Source organism: Scophthalmus maximus, chromosome 19 (assembly GCF_022379125.1).
Source record: "Scophthalmus maximus strain ysfricsl-2021 chromosome 19, ASM2237912v1, whole genome shotgun sequence".
Lineage (NCBI taxonomy): Eukaryota > Metazoa > Chordata > Actinopteri > Pleuronectiformes > Scophthalmidae > Scophthalmus > Scophthalmus maximus.
This window is the reverse complement of record NC_061533.1, coordinates 5480990-5498175: the sequence shown is the minus strand read 5'-3', so window position 1 is coordinate 5498175 and position 17186 is coordinate 5480990. Positions and strand designations below refer to the sequence as shown.

Below are 17186 nucleotides of genomic sequence, written 5' to 3'. Positions count from 1 at the left end.
TGACGGTGTTAACGACGAATGTAACCGCGTGTGTGAGTGTTTGACATTCCAGTCGGTATGGCTTATGTAATGACTTTAAAGGTGCCATTTTTCGTGAACTTTGGATATTTGCCTGCTTTAAGCAAATAGCGACAATTAACTGAAATATCCAAAATCAAAAACAAGCTCTTACCTGCGCATTACTGCCCTTGCACTGAAACAAGAGAAGGACAAACAGACATCCAAACAAAAAATAAATGGATGGGATGAAATATGGGGGCATCCAAAGCAAACAAAATTACTATTAAAAGCTTCAAAAGTCAGCGTATGAAATAGTTAATATGCTGGATTAACTATTTTATCTACAAAAGAAGGGTGGGAAATTAACACTAGCCAGCATAGGGCAACCTGACAAATATTATTGAGAGGCTGAATTTCTATTTTAATAATCACACTGGCTAATAAGTACGAGGAACTGTGGTGTCCAAGCAGAAATGTTAATTTCCTTCCCGGTTGTCATATAAGCGTCATAAAAATGAAAACAAAACAAGGGAAATGTAAAGAAAAAATTCTTCAACAGAGGCAAACCGAACAAAGAGGCATAAAGAATGGACAATTAGATAAAGGCAAAATGGAAGAAAAGTAAGGAGAAAGAGAATTAAAGAGAAGATCCAAAGGGAGGAAATGACATGAGAAGGAAAACTGGAGGTCAAAGGCTTTAAGAAGAAAAATAATGGCAGGAAGCAAAAGGTGCAGCAGTAACAAAGCCGATCCAGGAGCCACAGCCAACGGCGGGTATCTGACATTAAAGCGTGTGATCAAACTGAACCTGCCTCCGTGGTTGAGAACATGTGAGACTCGGTTCGGTAGATGCCGATGGGGATCTCGGCGCTGGAGGAGCAAAGTTTCTGGAAGAGTCTGCCATAGGTCCTGATCCACAGATCCTCCTCGGTGACCTTCATCTGAGGAGAGAGAGAATGACGGTCCAGCCGATTGCACATGACGCTCTTCATTTTTTAAAGAATCACTTCCTGCTTAGCCGCAGGAGCTCGTCTGTACTCACGGCACACAGGTACCCGGAGCCAGGCGTGGTGTCCAGACCGAGAAGGAGCCTCGCGATGGCGATCATGTAGTCCTTCACAAACGACTGTCAGGACAGAGAGAAGGACTGCGGTGAAATAGTGTTCAACTTCAAGTAATTCCTTTTAGACATTTATGTGTGTATGATTCTGAACACACTGAGCAAATCAAGTTGAAATCAGATGATCCCACACTTTTTCATTACATAAATCAAAATGTGTTGGTCACTGCACATCTGGAATCAGTGACGATAGTTTTCATATTATTTTACTTTCAGCCATTTCCTTAATTTGTTTTGAGCTTCTGTTTGGGCTGATGGAACGAATTCCGTGAGTCGAATATATATATATATATTTTTTAAAAGAAATCAAAATTATTCGAATGCTGTAAGTGTGCACCAAAAAAAAAAAAAATACCGCCCCTCTCTGTGACATACTGTATTCTACATATATAGACATTGCAACTCCCGTGAAAGTCAATTGTTGCTGGTATGATGTCAAAATGAGCATGAAGAGAATAGGGCCAATTTTATTTTAAATGCTGTAAAATATTAATCTAATTCAAATATTAAAAATAATTAGGAATGACATTTGAATGGGATAGTAGAGGAAGGTTGACAGCCCCAGCTACTGTAATGTGCGCATGCTTTAGGTCTATATTTATCTTGACTTCTTCCCTAATGAACAAGAGTTCAGACCCATAAGTTAAGTCTGTCATCCCACCTGGTAGAGCAGCGTGTCCAACATGCTGATACTGAAAACCCTGCCTGCAGCAAACGGCAGCCGGAACATGAAGGCCAGGTTGGAGCCCTTATCACGCTCTATCTGAAATAAAGGAAAAGAAAATATAGATTTTGAGAAACAAGAGAAATGTGAAAGATGTGAAAATGTCTTTTTTTCTCCACCTTCTAAAAGACGTATGTGGAAAGGAAAAGGCCTGTTGGTTTTTCATCTATGAAAACTTACAGGTTGGTAAAGTGATGGGGAATGTTGAAGCCACAACTGGAGGCAAGGGAAGAAAAAAAAATACAGGAAGGAGAAAGAAACTAGAATTAAGAATTGGAAGAAAAAAAGTTCAGTCCCGATACTACTGATCATCTTTATCACTTCATCCTGTGTCTTTTTGTTTCATTCTCTCCAGTCACAGATCTAAAAATCACAAATCTTCAAACGATGATTCAAAAAAAGGTCCTGATACTTGATTTTGGGGAAGGTGAAAGAGTGCAGCTCCATTTATATTGCTGGAACAGATGCAATATGTCGGGGAGGGAAGAAAAATGGTATCTTCACCGCTAAAGACTTCTGGCCTCTGACCATTGTAGTGGGATTTGGTAATAAACCATTATTCCCTCAGGGCCTAGTCATTCAGCAAGGAAGCATCAGAAAGGATAATTCAAAATGAATGTTTTCACGCTGGAAGTCTTTACTGTACAACACAAGGTCACCCTGAATTTTGTGAGTCTTTACACGAGTCCTCCGCGCTAAGAAGCACTAACCTTCTCCAGCTTGGAGAGAGCGAGCGAGTAGCAGTCCTTGGCTCTGAACTGCATGAACCTCATGTTGGACGGGTGTGTGAGCTCCGTGATGATGCTGAGACTGGGGAACAACCTGAGAGTGGAGGAGATGAGGGGGGAGAGAGAGAGAGAGAGAGAGAGAGAGAGAGAGATGAAATGTGTTGTGCCGAGGGGTAAATCTGGTCTGACAGTGATAAATGCTTTTAATTTTAGCTGTTAAATAAAAGAGCAGCGTCAGAGCTTTTGGGAAAACCAGAGCTCGTCTTTGAGACAAACTCCTTCAAACTCCTTCTCCGAAAAACAAGCGTCTACTCTCCGGCGCCTTACGGAGAATAGATGAAGAAGTTAAATAAGAGGAATCTGGTTGCACATTTCATCCCAAAACTTGAAGGTCCAGCTCATGAACATCTACTGAGAGGATTAGGTGTTTAAGTTTCTTTACAGTGCAGCCCATCTCTCGGTTACCTGAACATCGTCTGCACGTTGACGATGGTCTTGGCGTCGGCCATGTAGTCCTCCTCAGCGCTCATGGTGCTCTCTTTGTCCACGACCACCAAGTTGTCGGCGTAGATGATACCACACTGCAGCAGGTTGTCCAGGCTGGTCCGTTCAGAAGAGAACAGTGGCAGGATTATTAAAAATCCCCATCAAAACCACTGAGATAAATACGATTGTTAAATTATTTAATCAATGAGCAGGTTTTTATAGTGGAAGCATACTTATCGATGGTGCCAGCCATGAAGTAAACCATTGGAAAGCAGCAAATGGCCTCTAAGAAGTGGTTGTCTGGCCTGCGGAAAAACAGGAAACATCGTGAAGGGGCAACATCCCAGACTAATTATCTTTGTGAATCCCCAGTGACAAGATTATGAAATTGTTGTTGTAATTTCAAGAAAAGCTTTGTTAGCTCTCTGCAGAGGCCGCGACTGCAGAAATCCGTCTAAAGTTAATGAAACCCACAGTGATTTAGAACTAAAAGTTGTACACACACACACACACACACACTAGAGGCCACAACACATAAGGAGGCTTTCTTATGCATAGAGAACTTTTGTTTATGAATAATGCAAAAGCATTTTTTCCTTTTATTGTAAAAGCAAAGCTCAGCTATAGATCCAATTTTCTACATAAAGCAATTTGGTTGTTTTTACCACTGGACCACTTTTTTTGAAAAAACCACACCCATCCACAAACGAATGCAAATGCACACCCACAAACTAGCAGGCGCATATGGATCCCCTTTTTTCCATCCCTGCTTTTTTATTAGAAATGAATTTTTTTTCTTTCTTTTCTATATCACGGGGGAAAGGTTAACCCACATGTTCTTCAAGTTGTAATTACCAAGTCTACTGCAGGCAATTCTCGCACTTCTGAAAATGTGCGCATATAAAGGTCAGAGATGATTTTTATCGGTGTTAAACTCTGCAGTGTATTGACGTACAAGACATTACCCTTGAATTTTCACTGTGATTATTGAAACCTTTTCAGCACATCACTGCAGGAGTAAGAAGAACAAACAAACACATGGTTAGACGGGGGGTCGAAGAGGCTTACGCGTTATCCAGCAGCAGCACTATGGGGTTGAGCTCCTTCCTGGGCCGATAGTACGCGCGCAGCGGGACGATGAAGTTGTAGAGGCCGTTCCCCGCCGTCTCTGCCGACACTATGATCAGCTTGGTCCTGAAGCCGTACGCCTTGGCGTCCTCAAAGCTGTTATGTGTGCAGCCCTGGACGGAGGCAGAGAATTCAGCCGTCGGTCAGTCAGATTTTAGCTGGACTTCGGTCTTAGTATACATCATGTAACATCACAGTACTTTGTTTCCCCCTTAAAGAAGACATATAGTGCTCATATTCAGGTTCATAATTTCAATTTGGGTTATAACTTATAGGTTTACATGCTCTTATGTTCAGTAAAACTTCAATTTCATCATGCATAGCACATTTATCACGTATTTTTCACTTCCCTACTATGATTTCCTGTTTGATTCTTCAAAACTCAAATATAATGAGTCGGTACTTAAAATCTGTAGCATTTGTAGCCTTTTCCCTTTATTTGGTGAGCTTTTCTTTGAAATAACTTAGAACTTAAGAGCTAAATACCAACCAATGTTAAAGAAACCATAAGAAAGTTGGGATCCATAAGATAAAGCAATACCCATAGTTCTACAGTGTGGTGAACTATGGTTTTAGTTAGTTTTAGTTACTAGTGGTATTAGTTTGTGCCGTGTCGGTGTTTTCCTGCGGTTGAATTCACCTTGTCGAGGCGAAGGCAGCAGAACGGAGCTTTCTGTGGCAGGAGGTGGCACAGAGTTGGAGAGCTGCCGATGTAGGGCGAGTTGGGAGGGTAGCCCTTCACAAAACTGATGGAGAGGAAACAAGAAGTAAATACGAGGAGAGTGTAATCAAACTTTAACAGCACTGTGATTAAACTTTGTCAAGGATCAAGTTTAAAAAACAGATGTTCTAGCACCAGAAGTCCATAGTTCACCTTTGAAATGTGTTTTCATCTTCTTAAAAATCCTGATTAAAAATGTATTGATACATGAGCGATCAACGTTTCTTTCACATCACAAAGAATCCCTGAATCCCTCCCATCTTATTCACCAACATAACACCATGTCCGACTTTGAAATCAACCCCCGCTCCTGCTTTTCAGCTTGTAATTAGATTTTGCAGCTGTTTTGTTCAAATTTCCCGTGTTTATAATTGTGAAAGGCTCCTTCCTTCCTGTTCAGTTCCGACTACATCGACAATTACAACTTTTCAGCGGCCTGGTTTAGTTTTTAATTGGGTCTCATTTTGAGCGTCAATTTGGTTGGGTGTCCCCTGATTTGTAGTGTGTCAGCTGTAATTACCCTCCTCATCAGTTTCACACTGCCCTCTGTAGTTTGCCAATAGCAGTCCGCTTCTGCCTCGGTTCATAAATGCATCTACAAACTGATCACCACATGATGGCACTGTGGCACCTTGAGTCGTATTCGCGTCACTGAAGACTCTTAAAAAGGAGGAAAAAACTACTCAAGCGCGATGGATTGTAATAATCTCAGAGGTTAGGAAGGACCGTTACGTCCTTAACGTTATGGGATGCACTGATGTCTGGGGTCTAACGGACAGCGCTCGGAATACATCCAGAACTCATCTCGGTCTGATGAAGCGCACATAAAGAGACCACGAGAAGAGGGGGACAATCTGCTGAGATGAAGCGATTCCTTGGGTCTCGCTGAACTATCGTGGCCGACGATCTGTCTGGCCGGCTGACAGACGTTGAGAGTCGGGGGTGTGAGGATTTATGTAAGGACGCACAGCAGGAGCCTCGGTCGAGGGGAAAAAGAGCAGACAACCCTGTTCGTGACATTCACATTCATCACTGACAGTCCTGCACATTACGGCATCATGACATACAGTCTCATCCGTCTCTCGTTTTACAATCACCGAGGCATTAAGGAGAGGAGGTGAGCGAAAAAAGGAGGTGAGCGGGTGAGATCAATCACGTGCAGATTCACTTTTCTTTTTTTTTTTTACTGCTGCACGACGAGATATACTGCACACCACAAAACCACCAGATCGATTTTGATCTACTTCACTTACTCTGACCCCACAGAGCCCTCTTCGTCCGATTGGTTCGTCTCGTCCTCCGACTGGTCACTGAGGAGGTCGCAGGGCAGAATAGCGCTGGAGTCGGCGATCTCGAGCACCGGCGCAATGCTCGGCCTGCGGCTTCCGTCGCCGTTCTCCGTCGGCAGTGTCAGTTTGCCGCTCTCCTCGGGCGGATCGGGGTTCTGGAGATCTATGGCTACAGTGCCTGAAAGTCACATTGCATCGTTGTATGTACACAAACTGAGCGCGAGGCTATTCAGAAAATCGCATGCGCAGCACTTTTACTGCCGTGTGTAAACAGTCAACGGTGCATTTTTGCACACAAACGACCATTTTATCTCAGACAACACTCCCCCTGCTGGAAAAGGCTTTTTCATATTGGATATAATTTAGTCCATGTATGCGCTTGTTCAGCAGCTCAGCCACCCACATTCCCATCGCCTTCCTGAGCTCAGCTGTTTGACCTTGAGGAGAAAATGCATTGCTTTCTGAATCATGTCCATGAATGGCCTGAAAACATCATTGACCTTGTGTTTAAAAAAATTAAATAAAAAATGCCACTAACCGACATCATATTGGTGGTTTGTAATATGATGTACGTGCACAATACATATATCATGTATATCAGTTACAAGGTATATGCACAACACATATGTAAGATATAAACATCTTTTTCAAAAAAGGGCAAGATAATTAAAAAATAATGAAATATAAATGTCCCGTAGAGTTAATAACGTACTATAAATTGCGAATATTTTAAAAAGTAGTGAATAAGATTAGAAAGAAAGTGATGCACCATGCGCAAACTTACCATATGAAGTGGCCTGATCCACTTTCACAGGTCGAAGAAAAAGCACAACACAAGATTTTCAGCCAACAAAGTAAAAAAAAAAGCATTTAGGAAAAAAATTCATGCGCACCAGTCAGTTGAAAGCAAACAACATCAACAAGGCAGCCGCCATTCAGAAATGTTCGCTGTTGAGTGCAGTTCGGAGTAAATAAACACAGCATCCTATTTCTCTTCTTACAAGGAAACCCTGCAAACATCATCAACCATCTTCCTGGCGTCTTTTTTTAACAAGCTTCTCTACAGCTTTCACTCTCACCCATGCTGGCGATGATGCTGTGCACCGGCAGCCTGGAGGGGGCGTCGTAGAGGCCGGTGACGGACAGCCCTTTGCTGTGCTTCTCCTCCTGCTTGAAGATGAAGGCCGAGTTCTCCTCCTTGGTGATGTTGATGTAGTAGCAGGTGTCGGCGGCGGCCATGATGTGACGCGGGCCGGGGTTCAGGAGGATGCTCTTGTTGTCCTCCCGCTTCACCCCGATCAAACACACCCCGTACCTGAGAGGAAAAGAGGGTGCGCAAGACAAGTTTCCGGTTTTTGTTTTTTGCTCTAAAAGACATCAACCACTACTGCTATGATATTGTCTTTTACTAACTTCTTATGGGCATGGAAGGAAGCGTAGGTGAAGCTTTTCCCATCGTACTCGCCGAAAAACTTGCTGTCACACAAGCGGATGTGGTAGACCTCGTTCCCCGAGCAGCGACCGTACATCTTCTGCCACTGCTCCGGTGACAGCTGCCCCTCCCTGGGGGGAAAAGTATTATCACAATATTAGCGACTTGAAATCACATTAAAATGAAGGCTCATACTTCCGCTGGCACGAAAGCAGCCCTGTTTTAAAGGAAATATAGGGTTTTAAGTTTGAATAAGATGTAAGGACGATTATTTTGCAGTAAATGTCTCAGGGTTTTATTTCATCAGTGGGTCGACAGTCGTTCCCAGATGAAGGAAAGTAACTTTATATCAAATGTGACTTTGTTTACAACTCAGCAGCAGCTCTCAATTCTCTATCTTTTATAGATACGACCTATCCTGACTTTGTAATCCACAGCCTCCTACAGTCTACTCACAATGATTACTTAAACAGAAAAAGGCTATGAGGTCATTGCATGTAGGCAGCTCATGTACTTCATAAACTTCATCAGTTTGATAATGTTAAATTATACAGCGGCCTTTTCCACTCCTGTCACTATTCCCAGCCCCGAGGCAGAACAGGTTCCCATAATGGAAGTTAAAATGTGTCCCTGTCTCTGCTGTCGAGAGCGGCGAAGAAATTTATAGCCTTAAAAAGGGGAAAAGTGTAATGCTTACTGACTCGACAGTGACTACTGTTCTGCAGCGGTGACAGTACAGTAGTCGGCTCTGCGGGACGAAAGCCAGGTGCAGTCTTTTATAAACAGTTAGAACTCTTGCTGCACAGGCACCAGTCCTTTTTCCACTAATATCAAATCAAATGGGATTGAATCTGTCCACGTGAATAATGGTACAAAAGGATTTTTTTTTAAATTAACAGAACACTCACAGCTACGGAGATTAAAAGTTTACACAACATGTTCATTTCATGGGTTTGAGCTGTTCTGCGGGATGAAATCATATCATTGATTGAGTTTTCAATAAGTACAGTCAAGGTGAAATACTCACTGTCCTCTGGAGGTGTGAACCAAGAGAGTGACTAAGGTGGACGTGGCCGGACACACACAATTGAGCGCCAGCATGGCGTACTTGAACTCCTCTTCACATACCACATGATCTGATTGGAAATGGAGGAGATGTAAGATTTAGAAAAACTAACAAACAGACACAATGACTTGTGTTTCAGGAGGTATTGTGACCCTCCCCCTGCCCTTACCAGCAAACTTAACGTGGAATTTATTTTCAGGCTTGAGAATTTGGACGTAGAGAGGACAGTTCGGAGCAAAGTCCTTGGCGGCCCAGGCCCTCAAAATGGTCTGGTGGTCCTGTGGGACGAGAAAGATTTCCATTTTTGTTAGCAGGATTATGCTTAAAAACTACTGAATGCATTTCCAAGAAACAAAAGGATTATTATTTCACTTTCTGTAAGATTGAGAGAAGGCAATTTTTAAAATTTTCTCCAATTTCCCTGGGAATAATTAGTGGATCTTGATGAAGAAAAAAAAATCTGGCATATTTAACAGACTGATATCTTTGAGTGTATGCACTTTAGTGCAATTGAATTTAAGGGGACTGTTGGGGCCTTGGCGGCAGGTTAGTGCTCGACTGAGTGCTACTCTTCTTCGTAAATGTGATTTTACTTTTATGGGCGCTGAAGTTTGCCTCAGAGACACTCTGAACACGCAGAGAATCACAGGCGTGTCGAGTATCTACAATCTCTCAGTCAATTTTAACAAAGGAAGAAGAAGAAGAATGGAAAGAGAAAATTGCAACAGTGAAAATATTCTTATCACAAGAGGTCTTATTAAGGGGAAACAAAACAAGAGTTTACAACTGCTTCGACAAATTGCTGTCGACGTGACTCACGGCGGCAGTTCTGTCGACTTCGTTCCTGCTGCTCAGGATGAAGCAGGCCTCTGCATCATCCATCCTGCAGGTCGACAGAGAGACAAACGGGCTGGTGAGGAGAGGACATTGGGCCTCACAGAAAAGTCATTATTTAAGAAGATCAATGCTTTAAAGAAAAGCTAGGCATGGATGAGTGCTTGTGTCCCATGACAATGACTGAAAAGGTTAACAGCCCTATTCTTGCATGACAACAATCTGCTGATGGTCGACATTAGACTGCAGGGTTTTTGCCAATGCATCATTCATTTGTGACAGAAAACTCAATTGAGATCGTCAGTATGAAATGACGACGAGAAAACCTTTCAGAAAAGCAGAGCTGATGATGCGTCTAGAAAGCTTATACCTGGCTGGGTGATTTTTACCTATTACATATTAAGAGTGTGAAATTGCAACAGCCTCTAAATCCCCCCCTGTTGCAAAACAACATCTGCCAATAAGCTTTAAAATGTCCTGAAGCAGCCATGAAAAACCAGAGCGGCACACCGGTGATGCCGGTGCAACAATAGGTTGCATCAACTGAGCCAAGGTTTTATTGCTATACATGTATGTGGCCTTTGATGAGAGCAGGGTGGAATCCCATTACACTGATGTGTAAGCAGAGGGCAGCCAACACGGACTTGGAAGTATCTCTATCTACACGGTGGAGGCGTTACACTTTATATTTACATTTAAAAATATTCTTATACAGAGATTCTGGCACAGAACTTAAAGTTCATAGACAGCGTATTAAGATGGCTGGCTGCGGTATAGATGCAAATATATCCAAATTTTGTATCTGTTTTTGCATACTGTATGTGTTTGTGTTTGCCTAAATGTGAGAATCCATGCCATGTGTCCACTCACTTGGCCCTCATCAGGTCCTGGTCTTTGAGGGCAGATCCTTGCAGGTAGATGACCCTCTGAGACCACAGAGGGATTTGGAGGATACGGCGAACCTGGATGTCTATCTCCGTCGGACACAGAATCACCACGTAGTAGTCCTGCGCAACGAAAGAGACACGAGTGCTTAATTCTAAATCCACTGAAAACCTGGTAGTTTTTTTTGTCCAACATGAAATATTCCTGGCTAAATGTGCGATGATCAAAGTAACAATTTGGCAGAGAGCTTCAAAAGCGGAGAAGAGATCAGACAAAATAGCTCAGACAGAAATCTCTAATTGCAAATGACCAAAACTGTTCCAACTTTGGCAGAAAACTGCAGACTGGGCTCATTTAGGAGCCCATACATCGTCATAAAAAAGCAAACTGAGAGAATTGATATAGGGCCCTTCAAACTGCTCTTTTCTGCAGTTTCTTTATTTTTGATACATTATACCATATTTTGTTGCACATAATTGATGCAGGTAAGGTTCAGCAGCTTAAAACAACACTCCTGTGGTGCAGTAAGTTATACTTATAATACATTCTCTTCATGTACAATATTTATCCCACAGGATTCCGGCAGAAATTGTCATGTATCTCACTACAAATCCATTCCAATGCAGGCAGGAGAAAGTGGGATGTCCTTCCTTGCGGCCATTTATTCGTGCCACTGTACCTGAAGTCTGGGATGAGCGTAGAACTCGTTGAGGAAATCCATCAGCAGGTCAATCTTCAGTGAGCTGACGCACAGCACCACATGTTTTTCTGTCTGCGCCCGGTGGCGGCTGTAGTTCCCCCCCAGCTTCTGGCTCTCCATCCACAGGTACGCCAGTTCTTCAAACTGACACAACGACAAGAGCAGCATCAACGTGAAGTCAACAGCAACAAGAGTTGATTTAGTCATAAAAGAAAAAGATAGATTTTCTGTCTGCGCGGACGCAGATGGTGAGAGCGCTGGAGCGAAAAACTTCTGATTGGGTAATTTGCCAAAAGCAAATTAATTTCTCACCCCAATTTGCTCTGCAGGGACAGTAAACACTTCAGAGTATTATGAGTAACATGTTTGTGATTTTCCTTTTTTTTCTTTTTTATAAAAAAACACAGGGAATAGGCGGATTAAGCAAGATTGAGCCAGCATTGCTTGGCCTGAATTTCAAGTGAGATTGACAGATTTTTCAGAGAAGTAAGAAATCGTAGTAAATGTTTATTTTGCAGTCAGCCCGTAATAGCTACGACAAAAAAGTCAAAGACAAAACCCAACACAGTTTATGCTACAGCCATTACCTGCAGTGGGAGGACCACCAGGGCAACACAGATGAGGATGACCACCAGCAGCTGGGAGGGCCAGATCTGCGGCGTGACGTCCCCGTAGCCCACGGTGGAGAAGGTGACGATGCAGAAATAGAACGAGTCAAACAAGGACAGCTTCTTCCCCGCCCTCTCTAGGTGCTGGATACCACAAGCTCTGCAGAGAAAACATAGATCATTATTCAGTGACATCAGACAAGTCTCCGACAAAAACGTAAACATAATTAAAATGAAGACATGTTTTTTAATAAAAGGAATCTGCTCCGGTATAACGATTCAGCCTGGTGGAATTCAATTTGTCCGAGATCAAAGTGGACCAGAGTCAATACAGCAAAGGCAGCACCTCAGTATTTCCCAGTTATTTATGGTGACACCAGTAATTGCTCTGTCGGTTCCACCTCACTGCCTGTGCTTATTCATTTGTGTTTTTTTGCATTGATAAGTTCAAGATTCAATGGAACCTTGAGGCAGGCGAGGAGGAGAGGGGAGGGGGGAGGGAAGGTCTAACCAGTCAGTGGAGTGGAGTGGAGGAGGAAGGCGCTGGGTGGTGGCCAAGGCTGGTAAAGTTTGCCAAAGAAGCGACTGAAGATGGAGTAGTGAATGAGGATGGATGCTAAAAAACCTTCTTGAGGTTTTCCCATTAATTTACGACGTACTTCTTGTTCTTTGTCTCTATAGATGGATGGATAGATGACTTTAATAATCCCCGAGGGGGAAATCAATTTGTCAAAGCAGCCACACAGTAAGAGACAATGTAAAAAAAGTACACTGATAGAGGAAAGTATATAACCGTTTAAAAAAAATCACACCGTTAACAGCCCTGAAGCAGTTAAATAAGGTGCAGTATAAAAACAGTCTAATAAAAAATATAAAAATACAGAGAGAAACAGTGTAATAGTCTTAAATATTAAATAATAAAAACGTACAAACTATTGACTGCAATTTAGAGAATGCAGAGTTTTTGAATATTACAATTTTTAAATAGTTCAAATGAAAGGCTGATGAACAATTGAAATATTTGTATTCATTTACATTTTTCATAAGGTTTTATTCTGACCATTTCTTTTTGCCAGTTACAGTAGCTACATCAATTCATAATAAATAAACATTTCTCGCAATTTCACACTTGTCTTTCAGGCAAATTTTATTTTGCCATACAAGCTGTTCACATCTGACTCCTCCATCGTGCCTTCTTTCAAACGACAAATTGCAATCCCGATTTTTAGTTTCATGAATTAATCAACCACCTACTGTGCTTGAAATTATGTTTTGTGGGAGGCAAAGCGAGTCGAATTTATTTGTACGGCCCGTTTTGCGGTTAGAGATGCGTTTCTGTGACTGATGGCAAGGAAAATGTTCTCTCACCCAGTGAACACCAGACACAGCAAGGTGCAGATGAGGATGAACACCTGGTTGAACATGGCAGAGTGGGTCCTCTGGATGGCTCGATGGAAATCATTCTGGACAGAAGAAGAGAGATGCACACAGGCAGGTTTGATTGTCATATCAGATACTTGTACCAGTGACTGGGAACTGAAATTACACTTTCTTTTTTTCTCTTTTACCAACTATAACATCTTTCAGGTCTCAAGAACTGCATCAGAAATGATTTTTAAAAACAATGCTAGAAATTATCGCTACTACCTGAATATATAATAATATAACTGGTAACAAAAACCTGAAAAGGCCATCTCTAGGGTAACAAAAACTCTTATTTTCAGATGATAATTCACAAACGAAAACATAATTCTGAATGTTATATCAAATTTCTGACAAAAGATCCCCCTGAATCCTTAGTAGGATGGTCAGAGAACTTTAGTTTAGTTTCCTACATTTGCACATTTCCGAGCACGACTCACTTCCCAGTTGCACCATGTTAGCAGGTTCTGCCTGCCACCGCTTCACCAAACTGACACTAGTTCCTCTCCGTGTGCTGGTCTGCTTGGCCCCACATTCTACCATCTGTCCAACTGCTTCTCCCTCTGTAATAATCTCATCTGATGCACAGTGAGAGGACACGCTACGCCAGTTGGATATCGTCTATTGCTGTGAATCCCATGTACAATTTGACTTTGCACCGATGGTAAATCCTGGGCAATGGTAACACAACTATTGATCCTGAAAGGTCTATGTTCCTCTGTCGCAGTGTATCATCTTGCTTTGTATTGACCTGGATGTTGGTTTTGCTCATGTTTGAAATGTGCTCTGGTCCCCAGTAAATGGACTTAACTTCCTCACTACACCTCAGTATAGGTCTCCAGTGTATGAAGTATTTGCACGCTTTGCAGCTTCACCATTAACCAGCAACAGCAGCTGGTGGGATGATGCAGATCAATTGAAGAAATCCCAGCAATCATTTTCTTCTCTATGTAAACCACCCCGACAAGATACTGTGTATATACTGGAGTCGATTTGAGCTTTTAACAGACATATCAGCGTTTATGTTTGCCGAAACAAAAAACTTTTATTTTGCAGAATTAACATTGCAGACATTATATGTATTTGGTTGTATTTGTGTTTTCATTTAATTTATATGTAGTTATTTATATTAAAGTTTATTGTGAAACTGTGAAATATCGAGGCTTAATTACATTTCTTTGTTATCTGAGGAATCTGCATATTGCCGATATATATATATATATATATAATTTTTTTTTCAGTTTGTGCATCTTCCCCCCAAAATTCATACGAGTTTGGCTGTAGTACATACCACAAAAAAACAGCTGCAATAAGGATCTGAGTCTGTTCTGTCTTGGACCAAAAGTAAACAGCCTGAGTTGGACTCATTAAATGTTTTAGACAATTATAAAAATGTGTTTCTATCTGCAGGCGATCGTATCTTTTCTCCGAACAGCAGTCAGCTCAGTTCACTGCCGTTTGCTTTAACAAGCCAACTAATTAGCCAGGAGGCCGTTTTATCAGAGTAACCAGCATTAAGGCTAGCAATGTCCCACAAACTGATGTAGCCAATATCAGCAGCTTCAAAAAGATGGAATTGGCTCGTGAGCAAATTGGATGTCACAGTGTCGGCTAACGAGAGGGAAAGAAATTTGCCTTCGCAATTGAATTCTGCTCAAAACTATATTGTAGAAACCCACTCAGCCCTTATCGCCAGTGTCACTGATGAACTGAGGAGAGCACTAGTATGGCTGCCACAGGATGGAGAATGTTCCTTGAATGCGCTAAAACCCATGACGCTCTGTGCGTGTTCCTTTTTTGCAAAACCTCTACAATTTGTACATAACTTTCTACTTACGATCATGTTCTCCAGGGCACCTTTGGCCAGCCAGCAGTTAAGAAATACGGGGACGAATATGTTTCTCAATGGAGCCCAGAAAATCTTGGGGAGGAAAGAAAGGAATAGAGACGATTACAAAAACATCGGTGAAATATTAATCAGTTAATAAACTTCGGACACAATAAGAAATCTTTGTCCACAATACAAGGAAAGAAAAATAAGCGAATTAGACATTTTTCACTTGGAGAAAGGTTGGAATGAGGCACAAAATGCTTTTGGAGCATTAAAATGATTGAATTGCTCTAAAGAATCCAATATAAAAATGACCTCAAGCCTAAAAGACGACAACCTGTACTAATGCACTTACGGTGATTATAAACGGCACTGAATTGATCATCTCCAATATGAAGGATATCTGGAAGATCTGCTCCCAAATGTTCCCCTAGAAAATGAAATTAATTGAAAATAATTCAGTGAACTGTATGACGGATGGAGAAACAACAACAGTTCTCATACACTGTGGGCTGTAAGACCGTATTACAATCAAATGGGTGAGTAAAAAAAACATCAGACAAGCTATTGCAGTATTCATCTTAGGTTATGAAAGCTAGAAAGGAGTGGTAATTAATATCAGGTCAAGAAACCACACACCTCTATGATTAACCTGTATTTGTTAAGGCACTGAGAATTATTATCATAGTGTATTTAATTAAATCTCTCTAAGGCACAACTTCCTTCTTCCTGGTTTAATGATGTTTTGTTTTTTTAGATGCTTTATGCAAATTAAGTTTATTATTATCCGTGCATTGTGCGGTATTTATTCAATACAGCCTTAGGGAATGAGGGGAAAGCCAATTTCAAGAGAAGAGCGAGGTTGCAGCCAATTCCACCCTCACAGAGAACTAATCGCAGATTGAGACGGCAGTCGAGTTGACAAGGTGCACTCAAGACTTGGATTCTGTGTCCATGAATCAGCTATTAAAAAAGATCAATACAGAATTATTATCATGTATTTCATAAAACCACAACCAAATTTATTAAAGGATCACCAAAGCAATTTGAAGAGCTAAGCACAGCTCTTTGAGGACCCTCGGCCGCAGTAGGATTGTTGTCGATGGCGTCAACATGACAGGGAGTCTTGTGCATGTTTTGTCCCCATATCCCTAATTTTCAAGGTAATTTTACATTCAATTTTCTTTCTTTTTATTGTCTTAAGGTTTATTATGTAACCACAAAACAATCTGTACGTGTCATCTTTAAGTGCATGCTCATTACATGTGGAGGCCCGTGACCCGTGCTATCAAATAATTTCACTCAACATCACCACCCAGATCTCTACCACAAACTGTACTTGCAGCTCTATGAGCCTGCTTAGAAAAAACTGTTTCTACAACAGAGTGTGTATCAATCGAGTCTGAAATTGGGGCAAGAGAGTATAGGTCCTGTGCCCTGGCACTGGCACTTGGCCTGGATGCTGAAAAGCTGTCGGCCCGCGAGGGAGAGAACAAATCAGGCAGTGCTGGACATTGATCAGACAGCTGCAAGAAGATATCAGCACGGATGAAAGAGGGAAACCGCTCACTGTGGGCCCATTTCTTACCTTGTAGCTGAGATATGTGATAAGCATGGTCTCCAAGAAACTGATTAAGGCCACTGTCACCTGGAGCAGAGGGGGGACAAGGAGACAAATGATCTGAAGCAACTGAAGCATCGTCTCTTCTGGTGACTCAACCTTCACAGAGGAAGCGTTTTGATTGGCCTAAATTCTCCATTGAGATTCAGTCCATGCAGTGGCGTGTTATTATTCTCACCTGTATCGCCCAAACAGATTCACGCCTGTTCACGCAGAAAATCCACTCCCTGTCGAAACACACAAGAATATTTTCCTCACACTTCGTTGCGTCTCCATGTAATTGCCTCGTGCAAAAATGAACTCACTTCGGGTTACGCTTAAATGCCCTTTTGACTGAATACATACCACTTGATGTCTGGCGACTCTGCGGCATCTGTCCAATTGTTGTTGCGACATATTCTACTGCTGAAAAAAAAGAGCAAGAAAAGATGAAAGCATGTGTGTGTGTGTGTGTGTGTGTGTGTGTGTGAAGGTGTGTGTTAGTGGAAACGTGCCCACTGGGAATCATTTCCATCAATTGGTATGTTCCCATAAAGAACAAATCCCAATGTGTTTCTGAAAGCTGCACAACACAGACAATCTGCAACGTCC

At 41.9% G+C, this 17186-nt stretch overlaps 1 protein-coding gene across 20 annotated transcripts in view; it reads right to left on the bottom strand.

Annotated features, from left to right (window-relative positions):
* The window catches only part of kcnt1b (potassium sodium-activated channel subfamily T member 1b), a 60034-nt gene that overhangs the window by 9756 nt on the left and 33092 nt on the right, over positions 1-17186 (bottom strand). For 11 of the 20 annotated variants that reach the window (XR_007030129.1, XM_047328914.1, XM_047328917.1 and 8 more), the window contains 25 exons: positions 16941-17000; positions 16774-16822; positions 16563-16622; positions 15330-15404; positions 14981-15064; positions 13090-13184; positions 11701-11881; positions 11093-11257; positions 10399-10535; positions 9514-9577; positions 8864-8972; positions 8656-8764; positions 7610-7759; positions 7276-7511; positions 6981-7001; positions 6161-6374; positions 4827-4932; positions 4127-4299; positions 3292-3363; positions 3038-3172; positions 2555-2666; positions 1782-1883; positions 1043-1126; positions 813-941; positions 173-193 (listed from right to left, as the gene is read on the bottom strand). Coding sequence is in view for 19 of the 20 variants with exons in the window: in XM_047328914.1 (XP_047184870.1) it covers positions 173-193; positions 813-941; positions 1043-1126; positions 1782-1883; positions 2555-2666; positions 3038-3172; positions 3292-3363; positions 4127-4299; positions 4827-4932; positions 6161-6374; positions 6981-7001; positions 7276-7511; positions 7610-7759; positions 8656-8764; positions 8864-8972; positions 9514-9577; positions 10399-10535; positions 11093-11257; positions 11701-11881; positions 13090-13184; positions 14981-15064; positions 15330-15404; positions 16563-16622; positions 16774-16822; positions 16941-17000 (2743 nt within the window). In the remaining variant the exon portion in view is untranslated. The remainder of the gene's footprint in view (positions 1-172; positions 194-812; positions 942-1042; positions 1127-1781; positions 1884-2554; positions 2667-3037; positions 3173-3291; positions 3364-4126; positions 4300-4826; positions 4933-6160; positions 6375-6980; positions 7002-7275; positions 7512-7609; positions 7760-8655; positions 8765-8863; positions 8973-9513; positions 9578-10398; positions 10536-11092; positions 11258-11700; positions 11882-13089; positions 13185-14980; positions 15065-15329; positions 15405-16562; positions 16623-16773; positions 16823-16940; positions 17001-17186) is intronic. The other 9 variants (XM_047328919.1, XM_047328929.1, XM_047328932.1 and 6 more) reach the window with 5 other exon arrangements.